The sequence below is a fragment of the Somniosus microcephalus genome, chromosome 2, assembly GCF_052327205.1.
Source record: "Somniosus microcephalus isolate GS21.2 chromosome 2, FLI_Smic_1.0, whole genome shotgun sequence".
NCBI lineage: Eukaryota > Metazoa > Chordata > Chondrichthyes > Squaliformes > Somniosidae > Somniosus > Somniosus microcephalus.
Window position 1 is genome coordinate 212,659,700 of NC_140988.1, and position 24,060 is coordinate 212,683,759.

Sequence of the window (24,060 nt, forward strand, 5' to 3'; positions counted from 1 at the left end):
TGGGCGGGCTCAACAAGGTCAATCAAGTCAAAATTGCGTGGGTTGGCTAGAACTCGATGGAGGCGGGACTACAACCCCAAAAGTTGTAGTCCCGCCTCCTACCCGACTCCTCAATGAAAATCCAGCCCCTAATGTACTTTCAAAGTATCAGGTGCCCATTCTCTACATTATTGAGCGTAGAGGCCTGTTGGGCTCAGTGCTGCTCAATGCAGCCAGCCAGTGTTAAGCATCTGTTATCCTGCAAGGTCAACTTATTTTGGCACAAGTACACAACACATCTCGGAAACTGGTTTCAGTGGTCTCATTTTTAGATTCCCTTGAAGCAAGTGTTTTTAATTGCTTGCTGGATTGCAAATAATTAGTGTTTTTCTTAAAGCAGCTAAATAAAATAGGTAGCCCAGCTGCATATATCTTTATAAGCAATGGTTACTTTTGAATTCTCAACATAAGTTTAAAAAAAAATTGCTGTACTCATTTGTCCATACAAATCTATCTTTCTCTTTATACCTAAAAAAAAGTTATTAAATTTACGCGGCAGCTGGTTTTAAAATCGTTTGGAAAAAATATGGTTAAGTTGTGTGAATAAATAAAGTTAAGCGATGAAAAATCAAATACATAAATTAAGGAACAAGTAATAATCAATGTAGGTCATTTATGGTTTTCACGAATATTGGACAGAGTTGCAGAATTTGACCGAAAGCAGAAGGAAAAATTGGAATATGTAATAAACAGAATTAGATGTAATTAATTTACTGTAAATCTGTGGTCCTGATAAAATTGTGTGTTGTAGGGCATAGGATCTCCAACTTGCCATGAGCAGCGACATGGGAGATCCATTTTTAAGCAGAGTATAAAAATAATTCTTCAGAATGCAATTTTTAATATTATTAGTATTAGAATGTGTGTGTGTAATATAGAAGTATTACATAAATGTACCAGCATCTGCCTTTATTGAAAACTCAGAGTTCTTAAGATATTTTAAGATGTGAGATGTCTGTTAAAACTGCAATTGCTTGTCTCAACTTATTTTATCACATATTTTGACTTCTTTTACTTGTTTTGTACAGGCTTTTAAACACAACTATAAAGTTGTATTTCGTGAACCAGATACCTGGTGGAAGTTTAAACCACGGGAGCTTGAACGGTGAGATTACTTTTTTCCCGTCTTGGTGATGTGAAGTTATGGCAACACTAGTTACTTTGCTCATGACCTGAAGGAAAGTAAATAACTTGGGTGGCATAGTGGTTAGCACTGTTGCCTCACAGCGCCAGGGACCCGGGTTCGAATCCGGCCTCGGGTGACTGTCTGTGTGGAGTTTGCACATTCTCCCCGTGTTTGCGTGGGTTTCCTCCGGGTGCTCCGGTTTCCTCCCACAGTCCAAAGATGTGCGGGTTAGGTTGATTGGCTATGATAAATTGACCCTTAGTGTTAGGGGGATTAAATACGTGGGGTTACGTGTTGGTGTGGGGGTTACGGGGATCGGGTGGGATATGTGTCGGTGCAGGCTCGATGGGCCGAAATGGCCTCTATCTGCACTGTGGGGTTTCTGTGATTCTGTGACCCAAAGCGCTTCACATCCAATAATTACCTGTGAAGTAAAGTCACTATTGTTATGTAGGGAAACTCTACATCCGATTTGCACACACCAAGGTCCCACCAATAATAAATTAATTAAATGACCAGGCAATTTGTGTTTGGTGGTGTTGGTTGAAGAATGAATGCTGGGAGAACTCCCTGGATCTGGTTGAATAATTCCATGATATTTTTATATTCATCTGAGCCAATAGATAGGGCCCTGGTTTAACATCTCTTCTGAAAGATGGCACCTTTGATAGTGTAGTACGCCATTAAAGAGTGTGCTTAAATCCAGGAGTGGAATCCCCACAACCTTCTGACTGAGGTGAGAGTGCTATCAGCTGAGCCAAGCTGAAGTGGTAAAACAACTTTCAAAATGGTATTTTTGGTGCCTGAACAGTAAGATCCACATCAGAGGAACACTTCAGATGTTTTGCAAACAATCCAACCAAACAGTAATAATCCCAAAGGTACATTAACAATTCTTTTTTTTTTGCTGGTGTTGAAAATGTTATTATGTACTTGGAATGCTTGGAAGTCATAGTCATAGAGTCATAGAGTTTTACAGCACAGAAAGAGGCCCTTCGGCCCATCGGCCCATCGTGTCTGCGCCGCCCATCCATCCCTGTCCAGTCTAATCCCATTTTCCAGCATTTGGTCCATAGCCTTGTATGCAATGGCATTTCAAGTGCTCATCCAAATGCTTCTTGAATGTTGTGAGGGTTCCTGCCTCTACCACCCTTTCAGGCATTGAGTTCCACATTCCAACCACCCTCTGGGTGAAGAAGTTCCTCCTCAAATCCCCTCTAAATCTCCTGCCCCTTACCCTGAATCTATGCCCCCTTGTTATTGACCCCCCTACTAAGGGGAAAAGTTCCTCTTTATCTACCCTATCTATGCCCCTCATCATTTTGTACACCTCAATCAGGTCCCCCTTCAGCCTTCTTTGCTCCAAGGAAAACAACCCCAGCCTGTCCAGCCTCTCTTCATAGCTGAGGCGCTCCATCCCAGGTAACATCCTGGTGAATCTTCTCTGCACCCTCTCCAAAGCAATCACATCCAAAGTCATCCAAAAAACAATGTTCTAACAAAGCATGGCAAAATTGCACCATTTAAAGAGCAGTTTGTAGGTTAAAATGGTGGCACTTTTCAGGTTTCCTCTGTATAGAGAGTGGTTTCATTTATGTTAAGTTTGTGCTATCACAGTCAAAATGTCAGATCATATGACTTAAGCTTTTCACTACATATAACTGCTAAGATGCTGTGAAATGTAGTGGTCTCGCACCATAAGTTGCTTCTGTAAAATTTGAAGCTTGTACAAAAAATTATTTAAATTTTTTTTCCTGTTGCATATCCTGGATACCACATATAATTTGCATGTGCTGTATAAAATCTGCCCAGATAGTGTACCGTGTACTCTCACATTCCCTTGCAACACAAACATGCGTACCAATCGTCAGCTTTTCAACCCAATGCATCAGCTTGTCAGTATTATACAATAAAAAAAAATGGTTTTTTAATCACTGGGATTGGAGATTGGTTCATATTAATAATCAGATCAGTTGAAAGTCATAACTGGAGGCTGTCAAAACCACACCACCTATATTAGAATGGGCAATGTCCACAGGGAAATATAAAATGACATTAATGATTAACAACAGCACTTGAATTTAATGTAAAAAAAAAACCCAAGGTGCACAGCTAAGTAGATGGAAAATGGATGCCAAACTGGGAATGGAGAGCTTTGGAGGGCTGACCAAAGGTTTGGCTGAAGAGATGGGGTTTGAGGAGATTTTTAAAGAAGGAGAGAAGAATTGAATGGTGTAGGAAGAGTTTTCCAGACAGGACACAGATGGTTGCAGGCTCTGCCGCTAGCAGTGACGTGAAGGGAGGGAAAGATGCACTAGAGGCTGGAGCCAGAGGAAAGGAGTGTTTGGGGAGTGGTATGGGGCTGGAGGAGGTTGTGGTGTTAGGGTGGGGTAAGGCTATAGGGGAAGTTGATGAGGATTTAAAATTTGAGGCATTGGAAGATGGGCAGCCAGCTTAGATTGAAGGTTGGGGTGATTTCTGAATAGGAGCTAGTGCAGGGCAGAGATATGGACAAGTTGGAGTTTGTAGAAGGTGGAGGATGTGCTGCCAGCAAGAAGAGTGTTGGAGTAGTCAAGTGTACAGTTGACAAAGGATTTCAGCAGCAGAGAGATAGAGGTGGTTAGTATTGTAAACGGTCTTAGTGATGGACAGGACATGGCGTCTGAAGCTCGGCTCTGGGTCGAATAGAATGCTAAGGTTGCTAACCATAAGGTTCAGCCTGAGAGAAGAAAATGGAATCTGTGGCAAGGGAGTGTAGTTTGGGGCGGAAGCCAATGACGGTTGCTTCCCGATATTGAAGTTGAGATTCATCCAAGACTGGATGTTGGACAAACAATCTCACAGCACAGAGGTAATGGAGGTGTTGCGAGAAGTTAATGAGCGGTAGATCTGGGTGTCAGATCTAGCCTACACGTGGAAAGTGGTTCCATGTCTGTGGAAGATGTAGCCAAGGGTCAGCATGTAGATGAGGAAGAAAAGGGGACCAAGGATGGATCCTTGGAGTATTTCGCTGACTGAGATACCTAGCACAAGATGCCGAGAGGCTGTTTCCCCTGGCTGGAGAGTCTAGAACTAGGGGGCGTAGTCTCAGGATATGAGGCCGGCCACTTAGGGCTGAGATGAGGAATTTCTTCACTCAGAGGGTTGTGAATCTTTGGAATTCTCTACGCTAGAGGGCTGTGTTGAGTATATTCAAGGCTGAGATTGATAGAATTTTGGACTCTAAGGGAATCAAGGGTTATGGGGATCGGGCGGGAAAGTGAAGTTGAGGTTGAAATCGGCCATGATCTTAATTGGATGGCAGAGCAGGCTTGAGGGGTCATATAGCCTACCCCTGTTCCTATTTCTTACGTTCTTACAAAGGAAGATGGTTGTGGTTGTTGGAGGCCAATCATCTCAACCCCTGGACATTGCTGCAGGAGTTCTTCAGGGCAGTGTCCTCGACCCAACCATCTTCAGCTGCTTCAGCAATGACCTTCCCTCCATCCAAAGGTCAGAAGTGAGGATGTTCACTGATTATTGCACAGTGTTCAGTTCTATTTGCAACTCCTCAGATAATGAAGCAGTCCATGCCTGCATGCAGCAAGACTGGGACAACATTTAGACTTGGGCTGATAAGTAGCAAGTAACACTTGCGCCACACGTGCCAGGCAATGACTATCTCCAACAGGAGAAAGTCTAACCACCTCCCCTTGGCATTCAGTGGCATTACCATCATTGAATCTCCCACCATCAACATCCTGGGGGCCACCATTGACCAGAAACTTAACTGGACCAGCCACATAAATATTGTGACTATAAGAGCAGGTCAGGGGCTGGGTATTCTGTGGCGAGTGTCTCACCTCCTGACTCTCCAAAGCCTTTCCACCATCTACAAGGCACAAGTCAGGAGTGTATGGAATACCCTCCACTAGCCTAGATATGTGCAGCTCCAACAACACTCGAAGCTCGACACCATCCAGGACAAAACAGCCTGTTTGTTTAAGATGGTGGATGGGGTTCCAATCATTCACTCCCTCTACCACCGACGCACCATGTCTGCAGTGTGTACAATCTACAAGATGCATTGCAGCAATTTGCCAAGGCTTCTTCGACAGCACCTCCCAAACCCGCGACCTACCACCTAGAAGGACAAGGGCAACAGACACATGGGAACACCATCACCTCCAAGTTCCCCTCCAAGTCGCACACCATCCTGACATGGAAATATATCGTCACTGGGTCAAAATCCTGGAACTCCCTCCCTAACAGCACTGTGGGAATACCTTCACCACACTGACTGCAGCGGTTCAAGAAGGCGGCTCGCCACCATCTTCTTTACCTGGTCCTTTTTGACCTGAGCTCTCCTTTACAAACATTGCCTACTTCCACCTCTGTAACATCGCCTGCTTCTTCCATTCTCCATAAACTTCAGCTCATCCTGTTCCACTTGCCCATCATCCCTGTTTTCAATGACCTACATTGGTAATGGTCCTCCCCTTCCCACCGCCTCCCCGGCAACCCCCACTGTATCTCCACCTCCCTCTTCTCCATTTAAGAATCTTTTTAAAACCCACCTCCCCTCCTGTTATCTCCTTTGGCTCAGCATTGCAGTGTCCGGGTATCAATAATACTCAGACTGCAGGAGAACAATAAAACAGGTATTTACTGAACAGAGTAATTCAAGACTGAAATACAGAAGCCTGCTATGGCTTTATATACAGGGGTGGTCACTGCCGGTACTGCAGTATAGAATCAGTTCTTCTCTTAAAGGCACATACACAACAATTCCTCCCCTTTTAGATAAACAGTACATAACATTCATTTAACAACTAAATAATAACTAATTACAATTACAATTTTCTCTGTACGATATACATCAACTGAAATAATCATTTATAAGTTCAGTCTTTGAGGAGGCTTCCTGATCCTGACTGGATAGCGCCTTTCTCGAGTATCCTGTTCTTGCGGTGGAGTTGATTCTGGCTCATTGTCATTGGTTGGTTCGTCAGCTTCCAATACCACTGCTTCTGAGGTAGACGCAATCTGTACTTCGGGTTGATTACCAGGTGCACCTGCTCGTGGTATGGGTTTGGCTTGTTCCTGTGACTCTAGAATCTGGTCAGCATGGCGTCTCACGATGCTCTCTCCAACGTCCACTGTGTACATTAGTGGTCCCTGCTGTGTGCATATCGTTCCTGGCTGCCATTTTTCTGTTCGGTAGTTGCGGGCCAAGACTGGTTGCCCTATCTTGAAGCTCCTGGTTGGCTTCTCATTTATGTGCTAGAATTGCTTATCCTCAACATCTCGTCTTATGTTTGGTTTGAGCAAATCCAGGCGACATCTTAGCCTTCGGTTGAAGAACAATATATGGCTGGAGCTTGGTTGGTGACTGCATGTGTCGCATTCTGGTAAGCAAACAAGAAATTATCCACCTTGTGTTGTAGTGGTATGTCGTCATTATGCATTGCCTTTATGGCCTTTTTAAAGGTCTGAACAAACCTCTCAGCCAATCCATTTGTGGCTGGATGATATGGGGCAGATGTATAATGCTTCACCCCACTATTCCTCAGAAACCTCCGGAAATCCTCTGACACAAACTGTGGCCCACTGTTGGAGCAAATCTGTTCTGGCAAGCCATTCCTGGTGAAGATGGTCCGTAGGACTGCAACAGTTTTCTCCGTGGTGGTGGAGGACATTTTGATGACCTCTGGCCATTTCGAATGGGCGTCCACAGTGATTAGGAACATTGAGTCCATAAATGGACTAGCAAAATCAATGTGTACCCGTTGCCATGGAGATGAGGGCCACTCCCATGGATGTAGCGGGGCCTGTGGTGGAGCGTTTTGGACATTCTGACATCCTGTGCATCTCTTGGTCATATCCTCGATTTCTTTATCGATTCCCGGCCACCACACAAACGCCCTGGCTAGGCTCTTCATTTTTACCCCTCCCAGATGACCCTCATGAAGCTCATTGAGCACTCTATCTCTCAACTTGGGTGGAATTACCACTCGGGATCCACACATCAAGGTCCCCCGGCACACTGACAGCTGTTCTCTCCTTGGCGAGAATGCTGGCAACAGTGAGTCGCCATGTGCTGGCCATCCCTTCACCGTCAAATCATAGACCCGAGAGAGTGTCGGGTCATTTCGGGTTTCCTTCTCTACACTTGAGTTTGTAACGGGTAGACATTCGACTATGGTCGCATGGAATATCTCAACAGGGTCCACTGCGGGTGCTTCCTCTACCGTAGGCGCGACAGCCCATCAGTGTTTCCATGCTGTTTCGTACCCTTGTACTCTATGTCATACTGATGTGCCCCTAGAAAAAGTGACCATCTTTGCAGCCGTTGCGCCGTCATCACCGGAACGCCCTTCTTTGGGTTAAAAATGGAGACCAGGGGCTGATGATCAGTCAGTAGGGTGAATTTCTGCCCGTGCAGATAGTGATTGAACTTCGTCACCCCCCACACCAGGCTGAGGGCCTCCCTGTCAATCTGGGCGTAGTTACGCTCGGCTGAGGTTAACGAGCGCGACGCAAAGGCTATTGGCCTCTCTGAACCGTCAGGGAATTTGTGTGACAGCACCGCTCCGATGCCGTAAGGAGACGCATCACATGCTAACCGAATCGGTAGTGTTGGATTGTAGTGGGCCAATACTTCTTTTGAAGTGATTAGGCATTTACATTTCTGAAAGGCACGCTTACACTCATCACTCCATTTCCATGTTACTCCAGTTTGCAGTAGGGCGTTCAGTGGGTGCAGAATTGTAGATAAATTCGGCAAGAACTTATGGTAGTAGTTCACCAACCCGAGGAACGACCTCCGTTGCGACACATTTTCCGGTGCTGGAGCCTTGACTACAGCCTCAATCTTGTCCAGCGACTTATGCAACCCCTCCTCATCAATCATGTGGCCACAATACGAGATTTGTCTCCTGAAGTACTCTCATTTGGGGCGGTTGGCTCGTAGCCCATATTCCTGTAATCTCGTGAGCACCTGCTCCAGGTTGGCAAGGTGTTCACTGTCATTTTCGTCCGTAACCAGGATATCGTCCAAATAACACTGGGTCCCCGGGATCCCTTGCAGGACTTGTTCCATCGCCCTCTGCCAAATAGCCGGGGCTGATGCTACCCCGAATACCAGACGATTGTACTGGTAAAGGCCTTTGTGAGTGTTTATCGTGAGGTATTTCCTAGACGATTCTTCCACCTCCATTTGTAGATACGCTTGGGCCAGATCAATCTTTGTAAAGCGTTTCCCTCCAGATAGTGAGGCGAAAATATCTTCTATCCGTGGAAGTGGATATTGTACTGTGTGCAGGACTGGGTTCACAGTTACCTTGAAGTCCCCACAGATGCGAACCTTCTTCGGTTCCCCAGGCGTGCTGCTCAATGATTTCTTCATTACAGGAACGATGGGTGTGGCCCACTCACTCCAGTCCACCTTGGACAGCACACCCGAACGCTCCAGACTCCAGCTCTGCTTCAACGGCTGGGTGGATCGCGGTCTGGCCGCAAAAAATTTTGGGTTTGCGTTATCTTCGATTTTTATCGTTGCCGTTACTCCTTTTAGAGTCCCAAGTCCTTGTTGGAACACCTCTTTCGCGTCAGTTAGAATTTTTGACAGTCGTCCAGGTGTGACGTCATCATCCTTTTTATCAGTCACAGTTAGCGCCTGAATGGAATGCCAATCCAATTGTATTTTTCGGATCCATTCACGTCCCAATAATGGTGGTCCTCCATCTGGTAGTATATATAGATACAGTTTCTGTGCTTCCTTGCCGTTGTATTCAACTGGCACCCTTATTTTTCCTCTGGGGTAGACTTTTTGCCCCGTGTATGTCTTCAATACAATGGACGTGTCCTTCAAGGGTATGTGTGAGAATAGCCGCTCATAGTCTCGTCGATTCATGACAATTAGGGCTGATCCGGTGTCCAATTCCATCTTTACTGGGGACCCTGCTATCATGAGGGTGACCCAAATGGTTCGGTGATCCTCCTTTGCGATCACGTTGTATAACTTTAGACAGCTTAGTCTCCTGCTCCCGGAGCCCTTATCACTCTCCTGATCTTCCGAACTACTGTCTGTCAATTTCTTTACTTTCTTGTACTTTTCCTTAGTAGTTCTTGTAGTGTTGGTTTTCTTTCCCGACCTGCAGACTCTTGCTATGTGTCCCATTTTCCCACATTGCCTGCATACTTTGTCCTTAAGCCAGCAGTCCTTCTGGTCATGGGTTGTTCTGCCGCAGCGATAGCACTTTTCTGCTCCATACGCCATTTTGTTAGCGCTGTATTCTTATGGTTTCTGTTGTATTTCCGCAGCTCCCCGTGCTGCTGCTTCGTAGGATACTGCCACGCTGAAAGCCTGTTCTAGCGTCGGGTCCTTTTCCGAAAGTAGTCGTTTCTGGGATCCTTCACTCTGGAGTCCGCAGACAAACTTATCCCGTAAGGTGTCTGCCAGTCCTGCTCCGAACTGGCAGTGCTTCGATAACTTGCGTAGTTCCGTAAGATAGTCAGCATTGCTCATCTTTGTGCTGGTTTCTTTAATGGAACTTGAATCTTTCTGCTATCAGCAGCGGTGCAGGGTTTAGGTGTTCCTGTAAGATATTAACAATCTCTTCAAAACTTTTCTCCATTGGTTTAGCTGGGGTAATTAAATTCCGCAATAGGCCGTACGTTCTCGCGCCCATCAAATTTAATAATACCGACGCCTTCTTTCCATCGGCCACCTCATTTGCCTCGCAGTACACTTCAATTCTTTCCACATACGTGGTCCAGTCTTCTACCTCGTTGTCGAAAGCAGTGATACTGCCACTCTTCGGCATCTTGAGTGATTTAAAATGGCGCCTCCCGCGCTTTTTCTTCTTCCCCAATGGAATAAAATGGCGCCTCCCGCGCTTTTCCTTCTTCCCCAGTGGAATAAAATGGCGCCTCCTGCGCTTTTCCTTCTTCCCCTTCCTGCCACGCTGCTCCTAGCGTTCTACAGGGTAATGGCGACCCGCGGCTTCGGCGCGTATCACTTTTCCTTCCCCTCGTTCTATCCTCTCCACGCTGCCTGGTTCTTGAGCACCGACCGCGCCCTGTGTGCTCCACCCTCTCTCTCTCTTCCTCCCGACGACGCTGCACGGCCCCTTTGCAGAGCCGCTCGATCGAGCCCGAGCCCGCCGCAGTCCGGAAGGGTCAGCGCACTACCTGCGACTAGCACGACTTGCTGGAACACCTCGACTGGGGAGCCAGGCCCAGCTCTCCACAGCCTCCCCTGCAACTCTCCGATGGATCCCTGGGCGGTTGCCCGCGGTCGACGCCCGCCGTTCTGACTTTGACCTCCAAGAAGCTTCTCTTCAGGGAAAAGATCCCCGTGAGGTGATGCAGTACTGCAGGTGAGTTCGAACCTGCCCGTCGCCAATGTAGTGTCCGGGTATCAATAATACTCGGACTGCAGGAGAACAATAAAACAGGTATTTACTGAACAGAGTAATTCAAGACTGAAATACAGAAGCCTGCTATGGCTTTATATACAGGGGTGGTCACTGCTGGTACTGCAGTATAGAATCAGTTCTTTTAAAGGTACATACACAACAAGCATCTTTTTGGTTTTTTTGATCACCCTTCTGTGATGCACCACGGGAGGTTTTTCTGCACTAAAGTTGCTATATTGTAAGAACATAAAGCTGGCTTTTGGTCTCCTAGAACTAGGGGACACAGTCTCAGTATAAGGGGTCGGCCATTTAGGACTGAGATGAGGAGAAATTTCTTCACTCGGGGTTGTGAATCTTTGAAATTCTCTACTGCAGAGAGCTGTGGATGCTCACTTGTTGAGTATATTCAAGACAGAGGTCGATAGATTTTTGGATACTAAGGGAATCAAGGGATATGGGGATCGGGCGGGAAAGTGGCGTTAAGGTCAAGGCCGAAGATCAGTCGTAGAATCATTGAAATTTACGGCACAGAAGGAGGCCATTTGACCCATTGTGTCTGTGCCGGCCGAAAAAGAGCTTTTCAGCTTAATCCCACTTTCCAGCTCTTGGTCTGTAGCCTTGTAGGTTACAACACTTCAAGTGCATATCTAAGTACTTTTTAACTGTGAGGAGTGTTTCTGCCTCTACCTCCCTTTCAGGCAGTGAGTTCCAGACCCCCACCACCCTCTGGGTGAAAAGTTTTCCTCAACTCCCTTCTAATTCTTCTACCAATTACTTTAAATCTGTGCCCCCTGGTTATTGACATCTCTGCTAGGGGAAATAGCTCCTACCTATCCACTGGACCAGCCACATAAATACCATGGCAACAAGAGCAGGTCAGAAGCTAGGTATTCTGCGGCGAGTTTGTTACCTCCTGACTCCCCAAAGCCTTACCATCATCTACAAGGCACAAGTCAGGAGTGTGATGGAATACTCTCTGCTTGCCTGGATGAGTGCAGCTCCAACAACACTCAAGAAGCTCGATGCCATACAGGACAAAGCAGCCCGCTTGATTGGCACCCCATCCACCACCTTAAACATTCACTCCCTCTACCACCGGCGTACCGTGGTTGCAGTGAGCAACTCGCCAAGGCTTCTTCGGCAGCACCTCCGAAACCCGCGACCTCTTCCACCTAGAAGGACAAGGGCAGCAGGCACATGGGAACACCACCACCTCCAAGTTCCCCTCCAAGTCACACATCATCCTGACTTAGAAGTATATCGCTGATCCTTCATCGTCACTGGGCCTAAATCCTGGAACACCCTCCCTAACAGCACTGTGGGAGTACCTTCACCGCACGGACAGCAGTGGTTCAAGAAGGCGGCTCACCGCCACCTTCCGAGGGCAATTGGGGATGGGCAATAAATGCTGACCTTGCCAGCGACGCCAACATCCCGTAAACGCATTTAAAAAAAAAAAAAAACTCTTATCTCGGCCCCTCATAATTTTATACACCTCAATTAATTCTCCCCACAGCCTCCTTTGTTCCAAAGAAAACAACCCCAGCCTATCCAATCTTTCCTCATCGTTTAAATTCTCCAGTCCTGGCAACACCCTTGTAAATCTCCTCTGTACCCTCTCTAGTGCAATCACATCTTTCCTGTAATGTGACCAGAACTGTACGCAGTACTCCAGCTGTGGCCTAACTAGTGTTTTATACAGTTCAAGCATAACCTCCCTGCTTTTATATTCTATGTCTCGGCTAATAAAGGAAAGTATCCCGTATGATTTCTTAACCACCTTATCTACCTGTCCTACCTTCAGTGATCTGTGGACATGCACTCCAAGGGCCCTCTGTTCCGCTACATTTCTCAGTATCCTACCATTTATTGTGTATTCTTTTACCTTGTTAGCACTCCCCAAATGCATTATCTCGCACTTCTCCGGTTTGAAGTCCATTTGCCACTTTTCTGCCCACCTGACCAGTCCATTGCTATCTGCCTGCAATGTGAATCGCACGGTCAATTTTTGTATCATGATCTTATTGAATGGTGGAGCAGGCTCGAGGGAATGTATGGCCCACTCCTGCTCCTAGTTCTTATGTTCTTATGAAAAATGTATGCTGAGGAAACAGACAAATCCATAATTCCCTCTTTTAACACCTTAGTAAGAAATCGTCTGGGGTTTTACCTCCAACATAGGTCTAGGGATGAATGACTCAGCTCGCCAAACGACCTTACATTAACTAGTTTGGATCGAGATGGATTTAATTTACTAACCTTTGATTAGGTTACTTTCAAGCTGCTGAGTGAGTGAATTACTTTTTTTTTTGCCAAATCATCAAGGAAGAAGCCAGACCACGTCATTCATTAAAGTCAATCATTATTGGTTACAAATCACAACTTAAAAGTTGGTTACATGATGAGATTTGAACTCTCAACCTCTTGAGTTACTAATCCTCTGTCGAATCCACTACACTAGTGAACCCTAAAGGGGGCTGCAGGGACAGAGAGACCTGGGGGTGTACGTACACAAATCTTAGTTCTGTTTGTAATGGGATTGTGTAACCATAATTGTTCTAACCTCTGACTCCCTGTCCTTAAAGCTACCTTGTACTGGTAAGGATACCACTTACAGCTACTTGTTAGAAGTTCTTACAGTAGAAGAATAAGGAAATAAAAGTCTTCTGATTATCATAGAGACCAAGAAAGACTGCTACTTCTATCAAAGTCAAAGAAAAACTCTGCTTCTGAATGACTCGTGTGTCAGAAGGGCGCTCACATTTTTGTCAGTCATCCCCAACAAGTCAGTATTCAAGCATTGACCTGCAGACAGATTGACTCCACTTTTACAATCCCCTTTACCTTGCATCCCTTACTTTTACAATGGGACCCACACAAATACGAGGGTTTGTGACCTGTTTGCAAATCAGAAGTGTTTCTTCCCTAGACCTGAGCCAGGGATAATGATTTGATGACTTGATTGCTTAAAAAAAAATGTATTAACTATTCACTTCCCAGCACTCAGTGCAACATAATATAGAATTTCCTCTATTTCCATATCTATATCTTTTCTATAAACAATGCAGTTTACTTGGCCCTGTTACTAGTACAGTAGATTGCAGAGTAATGTTTAACTTAATTATGTGAAAACACAGATTTGCTGTAATTAATCAGTATTATTTAGCAATTTTCAGCCAGTAAGTGTAGCAGATCAGTAAAGTCTTGAGCGGCTGAGCATTTATAGAATTCATGACTGCTGAAAATAGTTTATATGTTACAGTTTTGTCACCAATTGTTCTTCTAGAGTTTGGGGCCTTTCAGCCTTTACTGTCAGTTGTGGATTCTCTTGATAATGAAATGTATTCACCTGTGTAGTTGGGATGCTGTTGTCATTTAGCCTTCCCCCATGTTGCTGAGAATTGGCTTGATGTATCACTCTGTTAAATGGTCAATTTCTTACTGTGTCAGCCTTGGCTCAGTGGTAGCACCTTCACCTCTGAGTCAGAAGGTTGTGGGTTCAAGACCCATTCCAGAGACTTCAGCACAACATTTGAAGTAATTTGACACTGATGCTCCAGTGCAGCACGGAAGGAATGTGTGGTGTATGTGCCTTTAAGAGCAATTATGGTGTATGTGCCTTTAAGAGCCCCAGGTGTGCGTAATGCCGGTAATTGCCACTTGGGCTATATAAGCCTGTGTATTGTGTATATCCTTTAGAAACCCCCCCCCCAGACTTGCTTAGTAAATACCTATGAACCAACTCCTGTCTTTAGTGTCTTTATCTACACACGGACACTACAGTGGCGACGAAGTGGAAACGGACTTACCTGCAATTCGGCAGCACCTCAAGGACATCGATTCCTCCAGCGTCCAGAAGACTCAAGGAAGTAAGAGAAACTGTGGTTTCACCAGCTGCCCAAGCTGGTGACAGGTACTGCGCTAATCCTTCCTGGGCGTCAGGCTGGAGCTCCAGCGGCGGGCTCTACAGCTGAGACAGGCAGCGAAATCGGAGGCAAGCAATAACGGACTGGGAGGGTGCACTCGAGAGACGGCCGGCGCGGCAAGCAGGTCAGCGTTTAGACCTCCGTCGGGAACGAGTCTCCAACAGTGAATAAACGGAAACCACAGTAAAACAGCGTTGTTATCGGTAGCAGCGGCGGGAAAGCGCGGGAAGCGCCATATCGTTGCTACAGAGAGAGGAAAAAAAAAAAGCGCGGGAAGCGCCATATCTTTTCTGAAATGCCTAAATCTGGTAATATTGAGGCTTTTGATGGCGAAATAGAAGATTGGACCACATACGTGGAAAGAGTAGAGGTTTATTGCACTGCAAATGGAATAGGAGATGAAAAAAAAGCTTCAGTACTTCTGAACTTAATGGGCGCGAAGCCATACGGGCTGTTACGAAATTTAATCACTCCAGCCAAACCAAAGGACAAGACTTTTAAAGAAATTGTTGATACCCTGCAGGAGCATTTAAACCCAACACCGCTGCTGATAGCGGAACGATTCAAGTTCTTCAAGAGAAATCAACACAAGAATGAAAGTAACGCTGATTACCTAACCGAATTAAGAAAGCTATCAAAGTACTGCCAATTCGGAGCAGGACTATCGGATTATCTTCGAGACAAATTTGTTTGCAGTCTCTTAAGTGAAGGAACACAAAAAAGACTGCTTTCTGAAAAAGATTTAACATTGGACAAAGCTTTCAGTATGGCTGTATCATACGAAGCAGCAGCAAAAGGAGCTGCAGAGATACAAGAGACACAGGACTTCGGCACCCATAAAATGACACAGGAGTTCGGAAGATGTTATCGCTGCGGCAGATCCACCCATAACCAGAGGGACTGCTGGTTCAAGGGCAAAGCATGCAGGCAATGTGGTAAGATTGGACACATTGCACGGGTATGCCAATCTGGACAAAATAAATCCACTGACAGAAAACAAAAAATCAATAAAGAAAAGTACAGGAAGGTACAAATGATGACGGACAATAGCTCCGAAGACCAGAATAGCGATAGCGACTCCGGAAACAAGAGACTAAGCTGTCTCAAATTACATAATGTACTTGCCAAAGAGGATTACCAAACCATTTGGGTTACCCTCACAATAGCAGGGTCCCCAGTTAAAATGGAGCTAGATACAGGATCAGCTCTAACCGTAATAAATCGACGAGATTACGAGAGGCTATTTTCGCATATACCTCTAAAAGACACATCCATTATCTTAAAAACATATACGGGGCAGAAAGTCTACCCCAAAGGAAAAATAAGGGTGCCTGTGGTATACAATGGCAAAGAAATACAAAAGTTGTATTTATACATTCTACAAGATGGTGGTCCACCGTTGTTGGGACGTGAATGGATAAGGAAGATACGTTTAGACTGGCACTCCATTCAGGCACTGACGGTGACCAGTAAGGAAAAAAACAATGATGACATCATACCTGAACGATTAAAAGACATCTTGGCCAACGCCAAAGAAGTATTTCAAGAGAAACTAGGAACCTTGAAAGGCATCACCACCTCAATAAAAGTGGAAGATACAGCAATTCCAAAAATTTTTAAGGCAAGACCGGTGCCATACGCAATACGTCCGGCAGTCGAGGCAGAGCTGAAGAATTTGGAAAAGGCAGGCGTATTATCCAAAATAGATTGGAGCGAATGGGCAACACCCATCGTTCCAGTCATGAAAAAAACATTGAAAAATAACTGAGGAACAGAAAAAAATTCGCATCTGTGGGGACTTTAAGGTGACTGTAAACCCGGTCCTTCACACGGTACAGTATCCTCTTCCGAGGATAGAAGATATTTTCGCCTCACTATCCGGAGGGAAACGTTTCACAAAAATTGACTTGGCACAGGCATATCTACAGATGGAGGTTGAGGAGACCTCTAAAAAGTATCTCACAATAAACACACACAAAGGCCTGTACCAGTACAATCGACTGGTTTTTGGAATAGCATCAGCTCCAGCTATCTGGCAAAGAGCTATGGAGCAAGTCCTGCAAGGGATTCCGGGGACTCAATGCTACCTAGACGACATCCTTATAACAGGAGAAAACGACAACGAGCACCTTGCCAATTTGGAGCAGGTGCTCACTAGGCTGAAAGAACGAGGCCTACGAGCAAATCGCCCCAAGTGCGAATTTTTCCAAAATCAGATATCATATTGTGGCCACATAATTAATAAGGAAGGGTTGCATAAGTCACCTGAAAAAATTGAAGCAGTTATAAAAGCCCCAGCACCTGAAAATGTTTCACAATTAAGGTCATTCCTGGGATTAATAAATTACTATCATAAATTTTTACCGAACTTATCAACTATTCTACACCCTCTTAATGATCTTCTACAGACAGGAGTGATTTGGAAATGGAACGTAGACTGTAAATGTGCCTTCCATAAATGTAAAGACTTAATCACATCCGAGAAAATTTTGGCTCATTACAACCCATCACTACCAATCAGACTGGCGTGCGATGCATCCCCTTACGGCATAGGAGCGGTATTGTCCCATAGATTCCCTGATGGCTCGGAACGGCCGATAGCTTTTGCGTCACGCTCATTGAACTCAGCTGAGCGTAACTATGCCCAGATAGACAGGGAAGCACTCAGCCTGGTATGGGGAGTGAAGAAATTCAACCATTACCTACACGGACAAAAATTTACCTTGCTGACTGACCATCAACCCCTCATCTCCATATTCAACCCTAAAAAAGGTGTCCCCATTATGACGGCACAAAGACTACAGAGGTGGTCCCTTTTTCTAGGGGCACACCAATACAACATTGAATACAAAGGATCAAAACAGCATGGGAATGCTGACGGTTTATCACGCCTACCGTTGCCAACGATAGAAGAGGCACCTACAGTAGACCCAGTAGAGATATTCCACTCTACCATAGTGGAATGTCTACCGGTGACAAATTCTGCCATTGAAAGGGAGACAAGAAATGACCCTACTCTCTCACGGGTCTACGATTTAACAGTGAAGGGATGGCCAGCACATGGCGAACCACTGTTGCCAGCATTCTCGCAAAGAAGAGAACAGCTGTCAGTGTGCCGAGGAACCTTGATGTGTGGATCCAGAGTGGTGATTCCACCCAAACTCCAGGATAAAGTTCTAAAGGAGCTTCACGAGGGGCATCTGGGTGGAGTGAAAATGAAGAACCTAGCTAGGGCGTTTGTATGGTGGCCAGGTATCGATGGAGACATCGAAGACATAACCAAGAGCTGCCTAGGATGCCAGAAGGTCCAAAATGCTCCGCCACAGGCCCCTCTACATCCATGGGAGTGGCCCTCATCTCCCTGGCAAAGGGTGCACATCGACTTTGCTGGTCCATTTATGGACTCAATGTTCTTAATCGCAGTTGATGCACACTCCAAGTGGCCGGAGGTAATAAAGATGTCCTCCACCACCACGGAAAAAACCATCACAGTATTAAGGACCATATTTGCCAGGAATGGGCTGCCGGAGCAGATATGTTCTGATAATGGACCGCAATTTGTGTCCGAAGAATTCAGAAAGTTCTTAAAGAACAATGGGGTAAAGCACTACACGTCCGCCCCATACCATCCCGCCACCAATGGATTGGCTGAAAGGTTTGTCCAGACCTTCAAGAAGGCCATCAAGGCCATGGGTAATGAAGACATAAAACTTCAGCACAAGGTGGATAACTTCTTATTTGCATATAGGAATGCAACGCATATGGTTACTAACCAAACTCCCGCCATGATGTTCTATAATAGAAACCTAAGATGCCGGCTGGATTTGGTCAAGCCCAACATCCGAAGGGACGTGGAGAACCGGCAGTTTCAGGGCATGAATGAAAGGCCAACTAGGGCCTTCCAGATAGGCCAACCGGTTTTGGCCCGGGACTACCGCACCGAGAAATGGCAGCCTGGAACTATCTGCACACGATTAGGACCACTGATGTATACCGTGGACATCGGAGACAGCATAACAAGGCGCCATGCTGACCAAATCATCAAGTCATCCGAAAAGGGACAACCTACACCACCACTCTATACATCTAACGATGAAGTAGAGATACCCATATCTACCTCCGATCCGGTGATACTGGAGCCCGATGAACCCGACACTGGCCTTCAAGCTGAATCAGCCTTGCCAGAAGAACCTACTACACCACCAGAAACTACTACACCCCCGAGGCGTTATCCGGACCGAGTCAGGAAGCCTCCTGAGAGACTAACTTATAATTAATTAATACAGCAATGTATATTATTTTGCATATAACATGTAATTAATAATTACTTAAAATATGATGTACTAGTTAGCTAGAAGGGGAGGAATTGTGGTGTATGTGCCTTTAAGAGCCCCAGGTGTGCGTAATGCCGGTAATTGCCACTTGGGCTATATAAGCCTGTGTATTGTGTATATCCTTTAGAAAACCCCCCCCCCCAGACTTGCTTAGTAAATACCTATGAACCAACTCCTGTCTTTAGTGTCTTTATCTACACACGGACACTACAGAATGCTGCCTTGTTGGTGGTGCCGTCTTTTGGATGAGACATTAACCGTGGCCCTGCCTACCCCTTGGGTGGAATGAAAAGATCCATGGCACCATTCCGAAGAGGAGCAGGGGAGGTAAGAAACAGGAGCGGGAGCAGGCCATTCGGCCCCTCGAGCCTGCTTCGCCATTTAATGAGATCATGGTTGATCCGATTTTGGCCTCCACTCCACTTTCCTGCCCGATCCCCATAACCCTTGACTCCCGTGTTGCTCGAAAATCTGTCCCTCAGCCTTGAATATATTCAATGACTCAGCTTCCACAGCTCTCTGGGGTAAAGAATTCCAAAGATTCATGACCCTCAGAAGAAATTCCTCCCTGGAGTTCAGGTCAATATATATCCCTCAACCAACATACAAACAGATTATCTGGTCATTATCACATTGCTGTTTGTGGGATCTTGCTGTGTGCAAATTGGCTGCCGCGTTTCCTACATCACAACAATGACTACACTTCAAAAGTACCTAATTGGCTGTAAAATGCTGCCCGGAGGTAGTGAAAGGCGCTATATAAATGCAAAGCTTTCTTCACTTGCTAATGTCCCCTTTGTGCTTCTTGCCTTAGATTGTGTTTGTTTAATAGATTCTTCTGTACAAACTTTTTTTGTATGTTTATCAAGGCTTATTTGACATTGAGATCACTTGCTCTTGGTATTGTCACTTTGGTTCTCTATTCAGGTGCAAAATGAGCACTGTTGTATTTGGTTAGGAATTTTTCTTTTTTATTTCCTTTTTGTTTTTAAAGCTTTAGAAAAACAAGAGATATGCTTGCATTTTAAAAACTTGGCTCTACATTTCAAAATATATTAACCTACTTATATAGACATGTAAGATCCCATGGCACTATTTGAAAAAGAGCTGGCTGTTCTTTTGGTGTCCTAGCCAGCATTCCTCCCTAAACCAACACCATGGGGCTGGGGGGCATTTTAACGTGTTTTATTCATTGCTTTTTGTGGGACTTTGCTATGTGAAAATTGTTGCATTTGATTATTTAACAGTAATCTATTGGCTGTAAAGTGCTTTGGGATGGCCTAGGACATGAGGCTTGCCACTTCCTCTATTCGTCTTGATACTTAAGATGGGCTCCTGCTGCTGACCTTTTGTGCAAGTTGATGAATTCACTATTTGTTGTAACAGCTTCGTTCCAAGGTTCAGTCCTCTCTCCTCACCCAGCAAAGAGTCACCCATGGCAGATCTTCAGTTGTGCTCGCTGGCCTCTGGCCTGCTTTCTCCTGTCACATCTGCCACTCTTCTAGGTGCAGCCTCGGGTCCATTTTTCACAGCTGCCTGTGTTTTAATTCTCAGGCCTGGCTGCAGCCTACCCATTTTTCATTAAATGGAATAGAAACTGGATGGCCTACATCTGGCCCATTCTGAGCCATCGGTATATGATTGGAGTTATGTTGGTTGTCTATCTTTGAACTGTAGAGGTTGTCTTATCACTTCAGCAACACTATTGCCAAATGCCATTTTAGTGTCCTATTTTGGTAAATATCATGCACCTTCTTGGTATTGAATCATTTCCTGTTTTAATTAGTTTTTTTAGGATGTTTAAAGAAGTTGGCAGTTGAAATCCAATGAGCTGCACGTTACTTTAACCAAACTTTAACTTGTCTTATTAATTTCATCAGCGAACTCCCTGTGTTGGAGAAGTGATCAACAGGGCTGTGGGGAAGCTTTATAAATTACATAATCCTTTATTTTCTGTCTTCTTTTACTTCTAAACTTTTCTTCTCTAAAGATATCTCTAGATCTCCTGTCTGATCAGATAGAAATATAAATGATTACAGCATAGAAGGATGCTATCCAAAACTAATTCCACTGTCTCACTCTCCCTATAGCCCTGTATCTTCCACTGCATCAAATATTATTCAGCCATTCCCTTTGAAGATACAATGGCCTCTACCTCAACCACTCCCTATGGCAAAGCATTCCATGCTCCAACAACCCTCTGTGAAAATAAATTTCTCCTAACTCCTCGCTCTCTTACTGACAATTTAAATTGATGTCCCATTGTCACCGACTCCCTAACCAGACAAAATGGTCTTTTGCTATTCATTCAGTCTAAACTCATCTTAATTTATAAAACTTCTATTAAATCTCCTATCCTTCTCTGCTCCAGTTGAAATAGTACCTGAGACACTCCTCATAACTTTAGTTTCTCATCTCTGGTTTCAGCCTGGTGAACCTCTGCTGTATAGTTTTTAATATCATTTCTATAATGGGGTGTCCTAAACTGTACACAACTCTAAATGTGGCCTAACATTTTGTATAAATTTACCACACTTTACCCTTGTATTCTATGGCCTTATTTTTTAAACCTTAAATACTATTGGCCTTTTTTAATGGATTTATCTATCTGCACTCTCACTTTCAGGCAGTTCTGCATTTGAACTCCAAGGGCAGGATTTTCATTGGGCCGTGGAGGCGGGATTGGAGGCGTATGGGGGGTTAAAATCCCAAAATCGGGGGGCACAAACCCATCCCACCCCCAACCCGCCTCCATGCCAGTTTCAAAGGAGGCGGATACCCGACCTGCACTGGGACCCGCCTCCCCGAGGCGGGAAGGGGATTAGTGACAATTAACTGCCTGTTGACAGGTAGTTAACAGGCAGTTTTTAGCCTAATCCCTATTTTCATTGGTGAAATGTGGGATTCCCAACGGCTCCAAACCACGCCAAGTTAGCGAGGTGGGTGGTCAGGATGAAGGGCTTGGAGGGTTCGAGATGTCCGGTGTTCAGGTGAGTGATGGGTGCATGAGTTAAGAGGTAAGTGTGTTTGGTGTGTTTAAAGAAGATTTACTTACCTTTACAGCCTTCCTTCCTTCAGGTCTCGAGAGTCCCTCATCTCACTGGCACAGAAAGCAGAATGGCCGCGATCTGTCAAAAATTGCAGCATTCAGCTTTCTGTTCTGGGGAGATCTCTAAATCATCCTGAAAGGAAGGAATTAAGCTGGAGTACAGATTGTCAGTGTTTGACAGCTTCAAACAGCTGTCGAACGCTGATATTTCATCTGTCAAAAGGTCTTGACAGATGAAATATCAATCTGTGACGTCACCTGTTGCCGGGTGGCCCTTAATTGGCCTGCTGAGCCCGCTGGGTGGGCTCAACAAGGTCAATCAAGTGAAAATCGCGTGGGTTGGCCACAACTCAATGCAGGCGGGACTACAACCCCGAAAGTTGTAGTCCCGCCTCCTCAATGAAAATCCAGCCCCAAGTGTCTGTGTTCAAAATGCTTAGTACATAGAGTGATAATCGTTAATGCAAAAGCAGACAGTGCCCTTTAAATGCCATTATGTTGCAGGATAACCACTTCCACCACATATAGATTCAGTATGCTCCAGAAACTTAATGCTTCTGGCATTGCAACACCTCTGTCCCAAAATACAGCACAAAATGCGTACCGCGTGGTATTGTGTGATACATTCAATCAACTGGTGTATATGCGACATATAATTTGCATGTGCCCTATAAAATCTTTGTGACCATTTCCTGCTTTTGGCAGCAGTACAGTGAGGTGCTACAAGCAAACACTGCCTGTATTCTGGGCCTGTGGCCCTTCATCAAGCTCCACACCTCAACATTTTCAGGTCTCCTCTGCCCAGTGTTCTCAGCTGTCGGTCCTTCTGGCTTCCAGCCTTGACCCGTTAGTGCTCCAGAACCCTTTTTTGATTTCTCCCAGTTCCCAGTCCTTCCCCAGCCATTCAACCTCTAGAGTACTCCCAGTGTAACATTGATGATTCCAATAATATATGCAACGACTATTGTATTTAAAATCCAAATAGCCAATTGATATTAGTGAAAGTGTGAACGATGAGTCTGTTCCCCTTTTTCATAACAAGTATGCAGTAGAGAAGTAGGTTTGGATTTATCATTCATAAGATGTCTATGGTTTTTCAATGTCTAAATTAGTTCACCTTTGAACCATTTCACGTAACCCAGTGCAAATTCTATGCATAGTTATGCAAGCGAAATCAAGTACAAGACCATAGTGCAACACTGAAGTATAATTAATTTCTATTTTCCGAAGCCTTCAAAGATTGAGGCACAGGGATGCGTTAAGTAACCCTACTTTATTGAACTATATCTGACAATACAGTTAACAACATCACAGGATTAAGGATTACAGTGAATACTTGGATGTATATCTTAATTAACAGCTATATACAGGAGAGAGGAGTAAGAGGTTTACAGAAAGTGAGACAAATAATGAGATACACAGATACCATCATAAGTGTGTGAGAGCCATACCGAGAGAGAGGGTGCAAACAAATAGAAATGCTGAGACAGGTTTTCAGCAGAATTAGTGAGTGGGAAAGAAGCAGACGCTCAGTTACAGAGAATATTTTTATTTGTTTGTAAGCATTGTGTTGAGAGATTAACTAGTTTTTATAAAATTATTGAAGCCATGGAGTATGCAGACATAGTATATAACAATATTTGAACATCTTTATGGCTCCTGCCTTGTAACTTACTCGGGTATTAATTGTTCTGTCTTTAAGCTGGTGACATTTGTTTTTATTTTTAATTGATGGCTAAAATTATTGTACACTGTTACTGTCTGATTTAGGAAGCAGTTTGAAGCCTGAGTGGGTTTGGAAGGGATAGTGAAGAAATTTGGGCACAGTGTAAAATGGGCTGCCAACTCGCTATCGCCCGTTTTGCACTACCATCCAAGTCGAATTTCACCCCAAGATTTTAACCAGATTGATTGTTGGGTCGGCTTTTTCTCTTATTCTTTTGTTATCCAAAGTACACTTTTGAAATTATGCTTATTTTGTCCTTAGACGTAATATTCATGGCGTGTCAAAAGAGAAAATTAAAGCAATTTTAGAGCATTATGAGCGTCATGTGACTGTCAGCACTATAATGATGTCATCACAACCTATCTTCCCTAAAACAAAAGCTGTAGAACCTACTGAGAGTGCAGAAATTGGGTAAGTGAAGTAAAAATATGTACCATGATATATCAATATGATTTGAGT

At 44.7% G+C, this 24,060-nt stretch overlaps 1 protein-coding gene across 4 annotated transcripts in view; it reads left to right on the top strand.

The window, feature by feature from the left end:
* Window positions 1–24,060, top strand: part of n4bp2 (NEDD4 binding protein 2) — a 132,896-nt gene that overhangs the window by 51,976 nt on the left and 56,860 nt on the right. For all 4 annotated transcript variants that reach the window (XM_085968984.1, XM_085968969.1, XM_085968975.1 and 1 more), the window contains exons 5-6: window positions 1,068–1,144; window positions 23,863–24,012. In XM_085968984.1, coding sequence (XP_085825110.1) covers window positions 1,068–1,144; window positions 23,863–24,012 — 227 coding nt within the window. The remainder of the gene's footprint in view (window positions 1–1,067; window positions 1,145–23,862; window positions 24,013–24,060) is intronic.